Source organism: Silurus meridionalis, chromosome 29, assembly GCF_014805685.1.
Source record: "Silurus meridionalis isolate SWU-2019-XX chromosome 29, ASM1480568v1, whole genome shotgun sequence".
Taxonomy (NCBI): Eukaryota; Metazoa; Chordata; class Actinopteri; order Siluriformes; family Siluridae; genus Silurus; species Silurus meridionalis.
In genome coordinates this window covers 5,014,968-5,033,748 of record NC_060912.1, presented here as the reverse complement: position 1 = coordinate 5,033,748, position 18,781 = coordinate 5,014,968, and the positions used below count along the sequence as shown (strand labels likewise).

Below are 18,781 nucleotides of genomic sequence, written 5' to 3'. Positions count from 1 at the left end.
AGTTTTTTTTTTTACAGTGGATTAATTTTGATAAGCAGCCATTATCATGAGTTCATATTTTAACTGCTCCTGATGTTGATTTTTATTTTTATTTTTTATTAGCGGTGAGCTTCTGTGCTGAGAAACAGAATTTCCCAGACTGAAAACTTATTTTTCTATTTAAACACTAAACTAATGAGATGAGACTGAGGTTAAGAAAGTGTAGCTACTGCAGGAAGAAATGTGTGATTTCGCAGTCCAACACGTGGCTTCATTCCTTAAACTGGAACAATGATGGCAAGAAAAAAGCTCTGATCTGAACTTTAATTTTAGTTCTGAAGTGGCTCGGGATATATTCGTATTTATTTTTTTTTCTTTATGAACTCTTACATCAGCTGTAAACTCTAGCCATTCACGTTCTGGTTAACGTTTGAAATACTAGAACATTTTCAGACGAGCTATATAAAATATATAACTTTAAACATTGATGTCCCCCGTATACACACAACGTGAACACAGAAGCTGCCTCTATGTGTCTAATGCTGATTGTTTACCAATTTCTTTGGTTGACTACTCTTTAGGGAAGCACTATGGCGTTTACAGCTGCGAGGGATGTAAAGGGTTTTTCAAGCGCACTGTGAGGAAAGATTTGAGCTACACCTGCAGAGACAACAAGGACTGTATGGTGGACAAGCGCCAGAGGAACCGCTGCCAGTACTGCCGCTACCAGAAGTGTCTAGCCATGGGCATGAAGAGAGAAGGTAAGACCGCTGCTTTTTAGCCTGCACTTTTAAATTTTATTTAATGTAGTCTGTCAGGATGTTTCAAGGAGGCAAGGATTTTCCAGCATGCGTTTTTATTCCTCCTTCACCCTTCCCCTCTCTTTAAAAGTGAATCTTTCTTTTTAAGAGAAAATGCTAGTATGCTGTCAAAACTAGGGATAATAGTACAATAGTATATAGCAAATAAAACCGAATATTTAATTTAAAATGAATTGGACATTTCCTTTTTTTATACATATATACAGTGAGGAAAATAAGTATTTGAACACCCTGCTATTTCGCAAGTTCTCCCACTTAGAAATCATGGAGGGGTCTGAAATTGTCATCGTAGGTGCATGTCCACTGTGAGAGACAATCTATAAAAAAAAAATCCAGAAATCACAATATATGATTTTTTTAAACTATTTATTTGTATGATACAGCTGCACATAAGTATTTAAACACCTGAGAAAGTCAATGTTAATATTTGGTACAGTAGCCTTTGTTTGCAATTATAGAGGTCAAACGTTTCCTGTAGTTTTTCACCAGGTTTGCACACACTACAGGAGGGATTTTGGCCCACTCCTCCACACAGATCTTCTCTAGATCAGTCAGGTTTCTGGCCTGTCGCTGAGAAACACGGAGTTTGAGCTCCCTCCAAAGATTCTCTATTGGGTTTAGGTCTGGAGACTGGCTAGGCCATGCCAGAACCTTGATATGCTTCTTACAGAGCCACTCCTTTTTTATCCTGGCTGTGTGCTTCGGGTCATTGTCATGTTGGAAGACCCAGCCTCGACCCATCTTCAATGCTGTAACTGAGGGAACGAGGTTGGTCCCTTAAAATCTCGCAAAACATGGCCCCAGTCATCTTCTCCTTAATACAGTGCAGTCGCCCTGTCCCATGTGCAGAAAAACACCCCCAAAGCATGATGCTACCACCCCTATGCTTCACAGTAGGGATGGTACTCATCATTCTTCTTCCTCCAAACACGTTTAGTGGAATTATGACCCAAAAGTTCTATTTTGGTCTCATCTGACCACATGACTTTCTCCCATGACTCCTCTGGATCATCCAAATGTTTATTGGCAAACTTAAGACTTGCCTGGACATGTGCTGGTTTAAGCAGGGGAACCTTCCGTGCCATGCATGATTTCAAACCATGACGTCTTACCGACAGTGTAACCTTGGAAACGGTGGCCCCGCTCTTTTCAGGTCATTGGCCAGCTCCTCCCGTGTAGTTCTGGGCTGATTTCTCACCTTCCTTAGGATTATTGAGACCCCACGAGGTGAGATCTTGCATGGAGCCCCAGTCCGAGGGAGATTGACAGTCATGTTTAGCTTCTTAAATTTTCTTATGATTGCTTCAACAGTCAACCTTTTTTCACCAAGCTGCTTGGCAATTTCCCCGTAGCCCTCTCCAGCCTTGTGGAGGTGTACAATTTTGTCTCTAGTGTCTTTGGACAGCTCTTTGGTCTTGGCCATGTTAGTAGTTGGATTCTTACTGATTGTATGGGGTGGACAGGTGTCTTTATGCAGCTAACGACCCCAAACAGGTGCATCTAATTTAGGATAGTAAATGTAGTGGAGGTGGACATTTTAAAGGCAGACTCACAGGTCTTTGAGGGTCAGAATTCTAGCTCAACACACATACACTTCACACACCCAGGTCTCAGCACCATTCACACCTCTCATTATAGCATAATGTTTACATGCCGTTTGTTGCTGATCTCCGGAACTTGCTCTATTTGCACATTATTCTGTGAATCCATTGGTCACTGTTCACTTTATCTTGATTGCTGCTACCATATTTTTTTTACACTATTATAGGATTGCAAAATTCTGTTTATAATTGTTTACATTTCTGCTACTGTGCACCTTATCCTGTCACGACAAGTTTTACTGGCGGAGCTACTGCTGCTTTTATTTTTATATTTTGTGTATTTTGTATTGTTCTGCACTGTCTTGTGTTGTCTTTTGCACTGTCTTGTGTTGTCTTTTGCACTGTTTGCACCAGTTGCACACATGCACTTTATGTGGCGAGGATCTTAGTTCCTGGCCCTGTGTTCTTCTGTACTGTGACTGTTGTTTTTATGTTGTTTTATGTAGCACCTGGGTTCAGGAGAAACGTTGTCTCATTTCACTGTATACTGCATCAGCTATATATGGTTGAAATGACAATAAAAGCTTCTTGACTCTTGACTTGACTTGACTTGATAGACAGGTGTTCAAATAGTTATTTGCAGCTGTATCATACAAATAAATAGTTTAAAAATCATATATTGTGATTTCTGGATTTTTTTTAGATTATGTCTCTCACAGTGGACATGCACCTACGATGACAATTTCAGACCCCTCCATGATTTCTAAGTGGGAGAACTTGCAAAATAGCAGGGTGTTCAAATACTTATTTTCCTCACTGTGTGTGTGTGTGTGTGTGTGTGTGTGTGTGTGTGTGTGTGTGTGTATATATATATATATATATATATATATATATATATATATATATATATATATATATATATATATATATATATATATATATATACACACAGTACAGACCAAAGTTTGGACACACCTGCTCATTCAAAGAGTTTTCTTTATTTTCATGACTATGAAAATTGTAGATTCACACTGAAGGCATCAAAACTATGAATAAACACATGTGGAATTATATACATAACAAAAAAGTGAACTGAAAATGTCATATTGTAGGTTCTTCAAAGGAGGCATCAAGAGAATGCCAAGATTGTGCAAAGCAGTAATCAAAACAAAAGGTGGCTACTTTGAAGAACCTAGAATATGACATATTTTCAGTTGTTTCACACTTTTTTGTTATGTATATAATTCCACATGTGTTTATTCATAGTTTTGATGCCTTCAGTGTGAATCTACAATTTTCATAGTCATGGAAATGAAGAAAAATCGTTGAATGAGAAGGTGTGTCCAAACTTTTGGTTGGTATGTGTGTGTGTGTGTGTGTGTGTGTGTGTGTGTGTGTGTGATATATATATATATATATATATATATATATATATATATATATATATATATATATATATATATATATATATATGTATATATATATATATATATATATATACAATGTATGTGTATGTATATATATGTATGTGAATGTATGTATGTGTGTGTGTGTGTGTATATATATATATATATATATATATATATATATATATATATATATATATATATATATATATATATATATATATATTAGATTCTATATATAAATATATATTAGATTATATATATATATATTAGATTATATATATATATATATATATATATATATATATATATATATATATATATATATATATATATATATATATATATATATATAATATAATATAATATAATATAATATTTTTGTGTGTTGTAGCTGTTCAGGAGGAACGTCAAAGAAACAAAGAGCGAGAAGGAGAAGTGGAGTCCACCAGTGCAGTGAATGAAGAAATGCCGGTGGAGAAGATCCTGGATGCCGAAATGGCTGTGGAACAGAAGATCGAGCTGCATTCTGATGGAAGTTCAGGCACCAGCTCTGTGAGTCACCCATCCAATCACTGACTCATTAGTGTAGAGATCCTCAGCATAGAATACATACAGTAAACCAGCTCACATTGACCCTCTCACATTTAGGAAAACGATCCAGTAACGAACATCTGCCAGGCAGCTGATAAACAGCTCTTCACTTTGGTGGAGTGGGCCAAGAGAATCCCACACTTCTCCGAACTGGCTCTTGACGATCAAGTCATCCTTTTACGTGCAGGTAAGTGTGAATCTGAGTTGACTTTATAGCCAGTAAAAGCTTTTGAATGTAAAAAAATAAATAAATAAAAAGACTGCAGAAACATTTGGTGACCAGATATGGGAAGATCAACCAAAACCACGCCCAAACAAAAGCACTATAACTTCTGGAGGCACAAGTCATCATTGTGCTATAAACTTTTATTTTAAGTCATTTTTTGTTCAATGTCCACAGTATGTACAAGGGGTATGATGGTACACAAAATCCATGGTTCGGTACATTTCTCGGTTTTTAAGTCACGGTTCGGTTCAATTTCAGTACAGTTAAGGTGAGCAAATGCAAAACATAAAATTGCTTGTTATTTATTTATTTATTTATTTATTTATTTATTTATTTATTTATTTTTATTAAAGCTTGATGCTTGATTAAATGATAATGAAATTATTTGTATTTTTGTATACAGTTTTATTAAACTGATTTAAATAAATGTGAAAAAAAACCCACATTTGTTAGACCCCATTTGGGAAATATACACAGGTGTGTGTGTGTGTGTGTGTGTGTGTGTGTGTGTGTGTGTGTGTGTGTGTGTGTGTGTGTGTGTGCGTTTTATATTCAATATTTAATTTTTTAAAGATGATAAATCTCACAAGAGTGAGTACACCCCTCATATTTCAATTTCCATTTTGCAACCATTTCTATAATCTTCTTAAGGGACAACACTAAAGAATGAAACTTGGATATATTTTAGAGTAGTCAATGTGCAGCTTGTATAGCAGTACAGATCTGTCCTCTGAATATAACTCTTGCTTCAAATGGCAACAACGGAATACAAGGCAGATTTGAAGGGGATTGTTCAAGGCAAGGATGCCAAAAGTCCAACTAAGTAACATGCATAGTAAATGAAAAACGCTATTGTAAATGATTATATTTTTGTTTGTGGACTTGGTTAAACTAAGAGTTTGTGTGTGTGAGACAGTGCACACAATGTTCATTGTTGAAAATTACTGGACTGTGGTCTTAGAACTGTAGGAGTCAATTTCTGTCATTATGTTGGTGTGTGACATTTACAATAAATCTGGCTGAGCAGAGGTGTGTGTGTGTGTGTGTGTTAGAGGAAGGGATGGGTAATGTTAATGTGTACCTATGTGTATGATGTGGCTCTTTGCAGTAACACAGTAAAAAATGTGGCTCTCGGTCTCTGACTGGTTGGCCACCCCTGCCCTAAGTGAACATGTCAAAACTGTGTTCAAAGTGTGAAAACAAGCGACCTGCTTCTACAACCTCTAAAGCAATGCCTCTGTATGACCCTGGTCACTGCACTGTAACTCTGTGTTACTGATGTTCTTATAGCCTCGCCATCTTTGTGGAGAGCAACAATTCTAATTCTCAAATCGAGTCTTTACCATGAGGTGCCATGTTGAACATCCAGTGGTCAGTGTGAGAGAATTGAACTCAAAGCACCAAACTTTAACTGCACAAATAGAGGAGACACAAATGTGTCTGATCCCGACATGCAGAAAAAAACATGAACATGATGAATAGGTCACGTAGCTTTGCCTGATTACCGTAATTTCCGGACTATTTAGCGCACCCATATTTAAGCCGCACCCACTGAATTTGACAAATATTTTTATTTTGAACATAAATACGCTGCACCTGTGTATAAGCCGCACTGAAATTAAAGAACTTTACACAGGCTTTAATGAAAGACAGTGTCTGTAACACGGTGTAACGGGTGAAATATGTTGTGGCTCCTTTAAGAGCAGAGCCGCATTTTGGGAATAGCCTGCCGCCGCATTTTTCCGGTATTACTGCATGTGTGCAAGACCGAGGAATATGTCCTTATTATTTTCTGATGCTCATTTTTACGTTTCTTTGACTAACCCGTAACGCTGTTGCCAAGAAAAATAAAAAAAGCACGAGTTTTGGAAACCTGTCTGTGCTGATATGATTTCTGTTGCAACTGGAGTTAGTGAGCTCTCCCATGACCCAGACTCAACACGTTACAACGGCTTGTATCTAAACAGTAGCCTACCAAGAAAGTCATTGTTCACTGTTCCATGGAAGTTTTTTCTCCCAATGCCGTGCAGCTCAGAACACAGGTCAGGTGCGTTTTTTTTTTTTTTTTTTTTTTCCCCGTTTCCATTCGGAAATTTTATTGGTCTAATGTTATGTCGCTCAGTTTTTTTGGCTTGAAGTTTGTGAAAACGGGAAAAACCCAGGAAAAATTAATTCGTTGTTTAAGCCACGGGGTTCAAAAGGTGGGAAAAAAGTAACGGCTTATAGTCTGAAAAATACAGTACATGCCATACAGCTGTTATCACTTGGGGTGTACTTACTTTTGTTGCCGGCTAATTTGACGACAATGGCTGTATGTTGAGTTTTTTCAGAGGACAGTAAATCTGTACTGCTATACAAGCTGCACATTGACTACTCTAAAATATGACTTTCATTTCTATAGTATTGTCCCTTTAGAAGATAATAAAATGTTTGCTGGAATGTGAGGGGTGTATTCACTTTTGTACCTACCTGTTCTTGTTTCAGCATACTTTAACAAATGTGTTCATTCTTTTCGTTATTCACTTCCTCAATATGGAGAATTTTTGAAGCCGTGTATGAAGCGCAAAAGAATCCATATTGTTAAACTGTCGTAAAAACGAAGGTGGCAGCGATTTCACGCATGCGCAAAACAAGATCCGAGTTTTACGATGCTTTGCAAATCGGATTTCCGGTACAGAGTTAGTAGCCACAGTGACACTGTGCTAAATCTAGTTAATCTTTTTTATACCCTTGGCTTTGCTGTCAAGTTAAATAATAAAAAAAAAGTGACACTGTCGCCCTCTGTCATTTAATACGTTCGCAAGGAAACTCGGATTTTAACTCTGTTCCGCACGTTAAAGGATTGAATTTAGTACTGAAAGCCCTGTACCGAAACTGGTACGAATACGTGTATCTTCACACCCCTAGTATGTACAGGTTTGAACATAATCTGGCGCAGTCTGTTAACATGGATAATAATAATGTTACTAGCTTCTTTTAACTAACCAAGTAGAATTTCAAGTCTTGTAGGCAGGAAGAAGACTTGTTCCATGGATATAATTGGCCAGGCTTAATCAATTCCATTTCCTCTGAGAACAGACCTCATACCAAATAAAAATCCCAACATGGTGGAGATTTATTAGGAGAAGGCATTGATCACCTAAACATCACCGTTTTATCCAACGATAAGGAAAAAAATGAAACCATGACCACACAGGGCACGTTTGCTTGATCTTAGACTTCATGGGGGTTGATATTTTCCTTCTCATCCAGTCAGTGTTCAGTGGAAAGCTGGTTGAGAACATCAGCAGAACATCATGGCGGCCATGATGACGATCCTGGAGTTCTTCACATCAGCCGGTCCTTACGCAGATACACAAAAGTAGTTCTTTAGTCTAGAACTATTAACCTAAATGTGTTTTCATAATCTGTTGACAACACTTCCTTTTTTTTTTTTTTTTTTTCTTTTTCCCCTGTTTAGGTTGGAATGAGCTGCTGATTGCCTCGTTCTCTCATCGCTCCATCAGTGTGAAGGATGGCATCTTGCTGGCCACTGGACTCCATGTCCACCGGAACAGTGCACACAGCGCAGGAGTGGGAGCCATTTTCGATAGGTAATCATTTTATACGTGTGCATTTCTCTCATTCCTTCTGTCGTCATTACCGTAGACATGCAGGTTTGTCTTTTTTCCAATAACAAGATGTCTATAGTTATTATTCTAATTTATGAACATTTATTATGTTAGTATACGGTCAATGGTATAGTAGGTCCAAAATCATACTATTATTATCTTACTATTCTTACTACTCCGTTTTCACCTGCTGTGTTAATTCTTCGCATTTTAAAAGCACTGTTTTTTATGTATGTGAAAACCTTCAATTAACTCAGAAAGCAAATGGAATAACTGAGATCAGCTCAGACCTAAAGGTGGGTGAATCCTCAAATCCTCAAAAGAGTCCTCCTGAGGGTCATCACTGACTTTTTCCTGATTTTGAGCTTAAGTTGATACAGTTTTTACAATTCTGAAAAGACTATAGACTTGAACGAATAGGTCTTGGGCAATGACCAATGTTCAGATGTTTCAAAGGTGTGAGTGGGAGAGGGACCCTGAGGAGCCAAAACTGCTTCCAACCTGATCCAGGAGAGGGCAGTACAGCCTGGTTTAACCCAATAACCATTCATAAATAAACGTCTTTTTTTCTGGTCTTCCCTCAGACTCTCTGGGCCTTAACTTGTCTTTGCTCAGTTTCAAATTTTTTTATTTTTTTTTTATTTGACATGAAGAGACTCCTTTACTTTGAACATAGCGACATTGACGGGTTCAGGGCTTTCAGATACAAGTAAAACAATCGAATTTTAAACAGTAAGGTGCAAATTATCTATTTTTCTTTTATTGCACCCAGTATTTGACCTCGTCTACAGCATTTTATGTAAATGTTAAATGCGAGGCTGTACGGCTGTAGTTTATTCTGATATTCAGGATCGCACGTTTTACTCCACGTAATCACACAATGTAACTGTAAATACTAAGGCATCTGTCGGTTAATGATTGAAAGAAGGTGGATTTTAAACCTGTGCTTTAATAATTTATTTGATATAGTAAGAGAAAACACTTTCAATTAAAATGTATTCTCGTTTTTATAATTGATCACATAAAATCTTTTCACAAAAAAAAAAAAAAGACCATTAGAATTATTTCAACTTTGTAACATGGAGCTTTCATTTGTTTTGGGCTTCTGAGGTTTCCTCTGCCTCCTTTTCTTTCTCTTCTATATGTTCAGGTGTGGGATGGTTCTCATGTGACCACCTTCCTCTATTATTAACACTACCCAATCTCTGAATGACTACAGCCGATAGCATTCACCGTCAATGTTAGGCTTATTAGGTCTTACATTCTGTATATCTTGTTTCCCTGCACCACACGGCCTCCTCCAGTTTGCCTTTTGCCCCAAAGACCTCACCCCTAGAGGCAATCTGTTTATCTACATTTAAAATGTGCAAAATATGCACCCATTTCAGGTTTCTAGTTACATTCCACGCTTTTCTTTGTAATTGGAAATAGAGCACTAGTGTCTTGAGACCTGCATTCATGTTTATAGTGAAAAGAGAAAAAAAAAAAAAAACGAAAGCTGCTCTTTTTTGTGCAGCCTGAAATGCTGTCACATGTTCTGTCCATTCACTCTTTCCAAGAATATTGGGTGGCTGTACAGATGTGTTAACATCATGATGATAATTTGTTAGGACATCTTTGCTTTTAGCCTCAGATTTTCGTCACATGGATTCAACAGGGTTTTGAAAACGTTCCGTTTGAGATTGTGGTCCTTGTGCGTGATGATGTTACACATTTACGGCAGATTTGTTTACTACTGCATTCAGATCATGAAACCAGTTTTGCTTTGCAGCACCGAGTATTAATCTGCTGAAAATAGCCATTGGAAGACGTATGGTAAAATGTGTCCTGAAAAGTTGAATGTTGAGTTAAGGGCTCTTATGTGGGCAAAGAAAATGACACAATTTTATCCACCAGCCTGCACTGCTCACGTAGAACAGAATGAGTTTATGGATTCAGTCAATGCTAAATTCTGATCATAAGCATGTCGTCCCAGATCTCAGTTCTTGGCTGACAGAAAAGGAACCTGATCCTGTGGTCTTCTGCACTTGTAGCCCCTGCACCTCAAACATCACAGCTTTCGATGCCACTTTTTGGGAATGACAATTAAGAAATTGTCATTCAAAAAAATTACATTGTAAGCTGCATTTTTTTTTTTTTTTTTTTTTTTTTTTTTTTTGAGGATTGAGGTTGCTGACCATATACAGTGATTTGGGGGTGTTTCTATATGCGACTGAGAGCGTCTGTGCACGAGCAGAGTAGTTTAGAAGGTCAACCGGAGTTCTTGTGTATACATTTTTAACACCACACGCTTCTCTATCTGCCCTATTTACTTCATGGAATCCTGTGCCATGGCAGTTTTTTTTTTTTTCTTTCTCATTTTCTATTTATATGGTTAATTTTATTGGCCACTTTGGCCTTGCAAAGTTACACTTTATTTTTCAAAAAGCTTTTCACTTCCTGTCTGGAGAACATGAGCCGAAACAGGAAATTGTCTTGTGATTGGAGCTGATTTATATAGTATGTTATGGTTAGTATTTTGTGGTGTGTTTCCAGCGTTTATTGTTGGATAGAGAACATGCATGTAGCACAAACGGTAGTTTTCCAAACCACCCGCATAACCTCCAGACCGTAAAGGCATTGTGAAGGCACATTGTTGCCATTCCGCTGCCTTAAGGATTGACTGAGGGTTTTCTTGTTTGCTTTGTTTGAGACCTAGAGAACAAGTGTGGATTTTAGAGAGGGTATGACATGTAAGGGACACTCACTCCTCTGACTATCTGCCAGCTCTAAACTGTGTAGTCACTGGATTTCCAGGGTGAGTCTAAGCTGACCATTTTTCTCCACTGACCCAATACTGACTCAATAGTACTCAGTAGGTGTGTTTAGAGCAAGGATTTTACCTCAGTGGTAAATGAGAATCAGGATCACAAACAAGGAAAAAAAAAAGGATTAGTCTTTGCGTTAATGGAAGGCAGGACAACGAAATGGCATGTTTTTTTTTTTTTAACAAGTTGTTACAAAATTGGGATTGTTAGAATTGTTGGAAGATGACTGTGGGAGTGGGATTTAATAATCAGACTTTTGCAGGCTTTCAGCCTTAAAAACCAAACCTTTTTAAAAAAACTCCCGTCTAGAGAGTTCATTAGATTCGGATCGGATCATCAGGTCGGTCAATTATGTAGTGTCATGTAACAGAGTTCTACAGTGTTTACTTTGCATTGTGGCCCAAAATTCACCCAAGTTCAGTGATGCAGTATAATCACATGTCAAGGAACTTAAAAAGGAACTGTGCAGGTAATATGGAGGAACTGTGAAACTTTGAAGGGACTATGGAAAAATGCCACTTGAACGTCCCTCGTACTGAGGAACTGTGAAAAGTATTATGCAGGAACTACGAGGGGCGTTTAAGTCAGCTCAGACGCTGTACCCCGTTTGAATGGCAAGATTAAAAGTGATGGTCTCGGTTGTGGTGGTTCCCTGATGACTGAGTGAAGCAGGCTGTCATTGGATGGTTCAGTTGTACTGCCAAATCTTTTTTTATTTTATAAGCGACTTGACTTGAACTCCCCTCGTATTAAGGAACTGACGAGAGTACTGTAATTTCCGGACTATTAAGAGCACCAAATATAAGCCGCACTCACTGAATTTAACACAGATTTTTATTTTGAACATAAATACGCCGCACCTGTCTATAAGCCGCAGGTGTCTACACTGAAACTAATGACCTTTACACAGGCTTTAATGAAAGACAGTGTCTGTTACACGGCTTGTATCTAAACAGTAGCCTACCAAGAAAGTCATTGTTCACTGTCTTCCTCCTTCCTTTCACAACTATTTCTCTCAGGAGTTTTTCTTTTGGCATCGTCGTGCTTTTAAAAATCACCATCGGTAAAGCTTTTCTCCCGATGCCGTGCAGCTCAGAACACAGGTGAAGTGCGTTTTTATGCCCGTTTTTTTTTCAGCGTGACAAATGATTAGTTTTTCCTGTAGACAGTCCGAGTGAGCGGCAGTTCAAACGTCAGAGGAACCTCATCTGTATTTATGATGTGGTGCGGCCCGATTCAGTGGGAGCGCATCCGATTCAATATAAAGAATTTTATGGGTTCGCCTGAACCCATTCGGCAATTTCATTGGTCTAATGTTATGCGGTTTAGTTTTTTGACTTGAAGTTTGTGAAACCGGGAAAAACCCTGGAAAAATCCATAAATTAGCTGCTTCATTGTTTAAACCGCGGGGCTCAAAGCGTGGAGGAAAAAGTAGCGGCTTATAGTCTGAAAAAAATACGGTAATTTTGTAATTCTACTTCATGCCATGCAGTATGCCTCAGAGTTCACGTGCTCAGTGATGTGACTGTCAAGTATTTAGTCATCTTGTTCTTGTTCTTTATCTTGTCTCGTGAACTGTGAGTCCTGGGAGAACAAAAAAAAAGCCCCAAAACCATTTAGTACCATGCACTTAACTGTTTATTAATGTCAATGAAATATAAAAAATATCTACATTTCCACAATCAAATCAGGCATTTCGCATCTTACGTATATTCATGAATGGTCAAGGTGCTTGGATTATGCAGATCGCCGCATATTACTGTTGATCTTTATGAATATTTGAAAGCTATTTCTTCTGCTTCTAGGCAGTGCATACATGGTCAGTCAGTTATGTAAATAACCCGATAAATATTTACACAGACACACACATTTCTTAAAACTTCATCACACTGTTAATCTGCTTTGATTTGTTTTCTAGATGCTATTTGCATTGTTTTATTTAATTTTTTTTTTTTTTGCTCAGCCTTTAAAACAAATCTTGGAATAACTAGTTGCAGGCTGCTGTTTGAGATTAACCTGCTTCACTGTTCTCTCTGCTGTTCATCACCTCGTGTTCGCTTCTCGTCCGTCAAAACGCGCTCGCATGACCGAATGCTTGTGTTGTCGTCATCTCCAGGATGTTATTTTTTTTCTTTCCCCATTTCATTACCAGCGCTATTACTTCACGCTTGTGCCCATTGTGTTGTCTCCTGCTATTTGTATACTTTGTTCCTGATTGTGTAAATCTCATTCCCTTGCGTCTCTCAACATCCTGAACATTGCATTTCTTTGCTTTAAGCTACTTCTTGTTTTAGTTGTTTTTGTTTCTCCCCTCAGCTTGTATGTGCAGATATTTTAAGATTGCAGTCTGTCACCTAAAGCCTTAGTAAAGATTATGTGATGCCTCCAGCCCAGAAAATGTGCTTCTCCTCAACAAGAGCCTGCAGCTTGTTACTCCTTGAACAGGCCCCACTGTCTCTGCTGGTGCACACAAGATATAACCTTTACACGAGGAACATGTTAATAGTGTAATAATCTGTGTATTGACGTTGTAATAACACATTGTGATTGAATACACAGGGAGAGTGCGCACAATGCAGAGGTTGGGGCCATATTTGACAGGTAATGAAGCCACACCACACGATACAAATATACCAAGGCAGCCAAAAAAAATCTTTTATTTATTTATTTTTTTAAATGATGTTTGTAGGTGGGTCAAGAGCAATGTGTGTGTCTGTGTCTCTGAATGATGTGGATATTTTGTGATTTTGTAATCAGACATCTAAGTGCTGTCACTTAATTTGCATGTCCGTTTTGCCCCTCAATGTGATCTGCGCTATATCGCCTGTGTGTGTCTCATTTTCTGGTGCTAATCCAGGGTCCTGACTGAATTAGTGAGTAAGATGAGAGATATGCAGATGGACAAGACAGAGCTGGGGTGTCTAAGAGCCATCATCCTGTTTAACCCAGGTATTTGTTTTTTATGATTACTTAAGCATCCTGTTTGTGTTTTTGCATGGATTGGATTTTATGTACCATAATTATTCTTGCCTGTACGTGTTCCACAGACGCGAAGGGACTTTCAAACCCAAGTGAAGTGGAGTTACTGAGAGAGAAGGTCTATGCTGCACTAGAAGCTTATTGTAAACAGAGATATCCTGACCAGCAGGGCAGGTACATCATGAAAATCTAACTTTTTTCATGTTAAAGTTTTTATCCTTTGTAGGTCTTGATTGATTTTTGTACAACCCCAGTTCCAAAGTTGGGAAGGTGTGTAAAATGTAAAATTTTTTTTTTAAAAATTCAATAAAAAAGGCAACAATTTGCAGAGCTAATAAACACATATTTAATTCAAAATAGAACATGGCAAACACATTTTAAAACTGAGGAAATGCACCATGTTTAACACTGTGTAGGATCCCCCTTCTTTAAACACATCTGGAAACTTTGGAGAGAAATGTTGTCCCATACATGTCTGATACAAGGTTTTAGCTGCTAACAGTCCTGGGCTTCTTTGTAATGTTTTTTTGTTTCACGACATGCCAAATGTTTTTAAATGGGGAAAGGTCTGGAATGCAGGTAGGCCAGTTCAGCAAACTCTACAACAAAGCCATGCTGTTGTAATAGATTCAGTATGTGGTTTATCATTATCTTGCTGCCTACGCAAGGCCTTCGAAAAATACAAAATTTGCCTGGATGAACGGGATGAACCTATTGGAAACAAACTTATAGACAATAAACTTATACATTACAACTTTATAACCTCAAACTCTGTAAAGCTGCTTTGGGACTATACAAATAAAGCTGATAAATTGAATCGGATGGAATCATATATTGCTCTAAAATCTGTCATCAAAATCATACATTTCAGCATTTAGAGTTCCTTGAACTGAATGCTCATAACAAGCCCTGGTGGTTCATCTTTTCTTTAGTCTGGAGGATGCAACATCCATGGCTTCCAGAAATAATTTTAAATTTCAATTCTTCTGACCACAGACCAATTTTCCACTTTGCCTCAGTCAATTATAATTAAATTTTAAATTGGCCCAAAGAAGACTAGAGTGTTTTTGGATTATGTGCTTGCATATGGCTTACTCTTTGCATGATAAGAGCTTTCACCTGCATACGTAGAATACACCGCAAACTTCATAGTGTTCAAAGTGATTTCGGGAGGTATGTCTGAGCCCATGCAGTGATTTCAATTACATCACCCTTGTTCCTGGTGTACTGAGGTTTCTACACATTCTTTAACTCTTTTAATATTATTTCTTATAGATGAGATGCAGCTTCCCAATTTTATGTGGACATTTTTACAAAACAAAATGCAGATTGGTAAAGCTCTGCCCATCTTTACTTGAGAGACTCTTCCTGTCTTAAGATACACTTCATGTACTGACTTGTTGACAATTAACCTAATCATTTAAAAAGTGTTCCTGAAGCTGGTTCCTTTTTTTTTCTCCAGCCTTTGGTTGCCCTGTCCAAATATTTTTAGATGTGTTTTGGGCAGCATATTCAACATTACCATATTGTTTTTTTTCCCCATAAAGTTTTTCTTCATTTGATGTTTTTATTTATTTATTTAATATTTGTATTTAATTGTGAATAGAATATGGCTTCATTTCTGTTGCAAATTGCATTCTTTTTTTTTTTTTTTTGGTTTAGATTTTAAACCGCATAACAACCTTTTTAGAATAGGGGTTTTGTATGTTAACAGTCGGTTAGAAAAGTATTCGAAAGTTATGCACCTGTGATTCCAGGGAATGCTACCTAGTCCTGTGAGATATAGATCTTCTGAAGCTCCCCCAACCCCCCCCTAAGGAGTTTGTTAAATTAATGACTGTGCCTTGACCTATTCATTACATTCACCATATTCACAATATATGTTAAATCCTTTATTTAATAGCTGTTTCACTTTCCATGCTGCTGTAACTATTGCTATAGTTATTATTTATAATGCAGCAAATTAATTTAGATTGATGATTAAACTTGCAACTACCAGCCAATCAGAATTCAGTATTCAGACAGTTTATGGTACAAGCATACAATATTCCGAATGTCATTTAACCAGATAAAATCTATTTGGGCTTATTGAGTTTATTGCGACTATAGTCAAAATATAAATTATTTTGGCATGTTTATGCAATCCTTCTGTATTTTCCTGTAGGTTTAAATAACAAAGTCTGACAATATTATAACTATGTACTGTGTAGTAAGTAATGTTTCATGACAGGTGTAGAGGAATACTGGTAGAGCATAAAACGTGAAATTGGTGGTTACTTGAAGCGTAACCATCTCTGGCTGGCAATAACGGTGTAATAACTATAATTATATTCAGATTCTTCATACCAGCCAGTGTGAGTCTTCTGAACAGTCTTCTGTTCTTGCTTACTAGGTTTGCCAAGCTCCTCCTACGACTGCCAGCATTACGCTCCATTGGATTAAAATGCCTGGAACACCTGTTCTTCTTCAAGCTGATCGGGGATACCCCAATCGACACGTTCCTCATGGAGATGCTTGAGGCCCCTCATCAACTTACCTGATCTGGACCACTTTCTAGCCAGTTCTGTCTGGTTTTGCACCAGGGTGTACCGGTAGCCTGGACATCGAGGCTTCACTGTGTCTGTTCAATCTCCTGCTTACTCACACCTTCTTTTATTAACCCTTTTCCCTTCCCCCCCACATCGTCACCTGTGCTAGTATTGCGCCAAAAAAAAAAAAAGACTTTCATCTCTCCACAAACGACCGCGAGGGGCATACATGGATATTTTACCTACGTTCAGGGACAAGTTCAAGAGATAATCGTATTTTGCAAACAAGGCTTTCCAAGATTGTTTTCACTTCGTTTTTGGAGCCTTTGTATCGATAATGGTGCTCAGCATTGTTTGTTTTTAAATCTACTTCAAGAAAAACACAGCTGGTACGTTTCTTTCTCAAATATAGCTCAAACGAGCCGAATGCACATCTCCCACAACTAGGAAGTCAGGTTTTATCATTTGAGGTAAACTGGTAAAAAAAAAAATGGCGGTCGAACCTGATGATCAATAAAATCTGCCTAATGTAAAAACCTGATCCCTTGAGGGGGAAAACTTTCTTTCTGTAGCAGTTTCTTTTTTTTCTTCATCTCCAAGTACATTTAAATGAATCTGCAATCATGGAGTAGTCCTGGAAGACCTGACACAAAGTAATAATTACTGTATTACTGCATGTGGAACTGATTGTACATAACCTTTGCATAGGCTAGTCCTCGTCAGCAGAGTTCAAAGATGATCCAATAATCAACAGAATTTGCTCAACACTGGTAAATAAATAAAATCTGGGGAATAAATCTTTAATTTTTTACACCGACGTTGATTTTTGTTTGTTTTTGGGCGGTTCTGCTGGCTACAGATCGTTTAGAAATCTACATTCGATCACAATATCGCAAACCCTTACGTCTTCCCTGTAAGGATACAATTCTGGAAGAAATTGTTTCAAAAACCCATCAGCACTGATTTGCATTGGCATTAGGAGTTATCCAGTTAAATAAAAAGAAATACAGCACACTTTCTCATGGAGCCATCGAATGAGTTCAGGTTTAAACGGTGCTCATGTCTCTTTCTCTCGCGTCTCTTGCACTGCCCACATTTTGAAATCCGGGACTGATTGCGAACAAATGATTTCGAAAAGGTTTGCCGTCTGTGTGTGAGAGCAGGGCTTTGGGTTAGGTTTCCGATCACCGAAAAAGACATGCATTACAGGTCAATATATAAGTGGTGTCGCTTAACATCAACACGTGCGGTTTGGCTTTTCAGCTAGCCCGTCTCTTGTACATGCGTTTTTCGGTTATGTCCACAGTAGACCCTTTAAAGACCCAGCTCCACCACAACCTCTAATATTAGTACATGGCTTACTTTATGCATTATTTGGTTTCTGGAAATGACCTGCTACATTTTTAAAACCAAACTTACCCCCAGACTTATGCCGGATTCGCAGAAAAAACAAAAGGAAAAAAGTGTGTGTGTGTGTGTGTGTGTATACTGTGATGTACAATATGTAAATCCAATCACTTTTTATATATTTTTTCATGTGCCAAATGTGACTTCTCTTCTCTTCTCTTCTGCATTATATGGTGTTTAAAACTAAAAATATTAAAAAAGAAAAACAGGTCAGTCAGTTGAGTCCTCTGACAGCTCCCCAGGTTCTACATTCCATCCGATATCCACAGAAACATCTATATTTTAGACCCACAGCCTTTTCATAACTACACAAAAGCTCACAATCTATCATTTCTTCCCTTTGTATGGTTTAACAATGGAAAAAAACCAGCATCTTGGCAATCTATGCATCTATTTGTAGAAAGATATAAGAATATATGATTAATACTGTGTGCTTTGTCTTTCTTCGTTCTGTAAATGTGTAAATGTAAATGTGTGCACAGGCCGAGCTGTATGGAAACCAGTCGTATATTTAAAGTAGCAACAGATTTTACAAAAGGATCTTGTACCACCAGTGCATATCCTCGGTCCAGTATCTTGGAGAATTCGTTCTCTCTCTGAAACGCTGTGCTCCATTACTTCAGGGCTCATGGCTGATTTGAGTCTTTTATGATTTTAACAGCACTTATACTTCAGGGGGGAAAAAAGGTCACAACGGATGAAAAAAAAGATGAATGTGTTTGAAAATAATGGCTTTTTCCACAAGAGGAAATCGCCATCTACCCTCTTTTACATACATTAGCTTGCAGACACCCGATTGGTTAGCGTTTCTCTGATTTCCAGGGGAAAGGTAGGCCTCTTTTAACCCTTTCTTATTCAAAAGCATCAGGATTGGAACTCGTA

General features: G+C 37.8%; 1 protein-coding gene across 2 annotated transcripts in view; it reads left to right on the top strand.

Annotated features, from left to right (window-relative positions):
* Positions 1–17,309, top strand: part of rxrba (retinoid x receptor, beta a) — a 29,778-nt gene extending 12,469 nt beyond the window's left edge. The window contains exons 5-12 of one of the 2 annotated variants that reach the window (XM_046843796.1): positions 561–740; positions 4,142–4,302; positions 4,399–4,528; positions 8,028–8,160; positions 13,545–13,586; positions 13,843–13,934; positions 14,033–14,138; positions 16,357–17,309. In XM_046843796.1, coding sequence (XP_046699752.1) covers positions 561–740; positions 4,142–4,302; positions 4,399–4,528; positions 8,028–8,160; positions 13,545–13,586; positions 13,843–13,934; positions 14,033–14,138; positions 16,357–16,504 — 992 coding nt within the window. In that variant the 3' untranslated portion in view covers positions 16,505–17,309. The remainder of the gene's footprint in view (positions 1–560; positions 741–4,141; positions 4,303–4,398; positions 4,529–8,027; positions 8,161–13,544; positions 13,587–13,842; positions 13,935–14,032; positions 14,139–16,356) is intronic. The other variant, XM_046843797.1, reaches the window with a different exon arrangement.
* Positions 17,310–18,781: the final 1,472 nt, after the last annotated feature.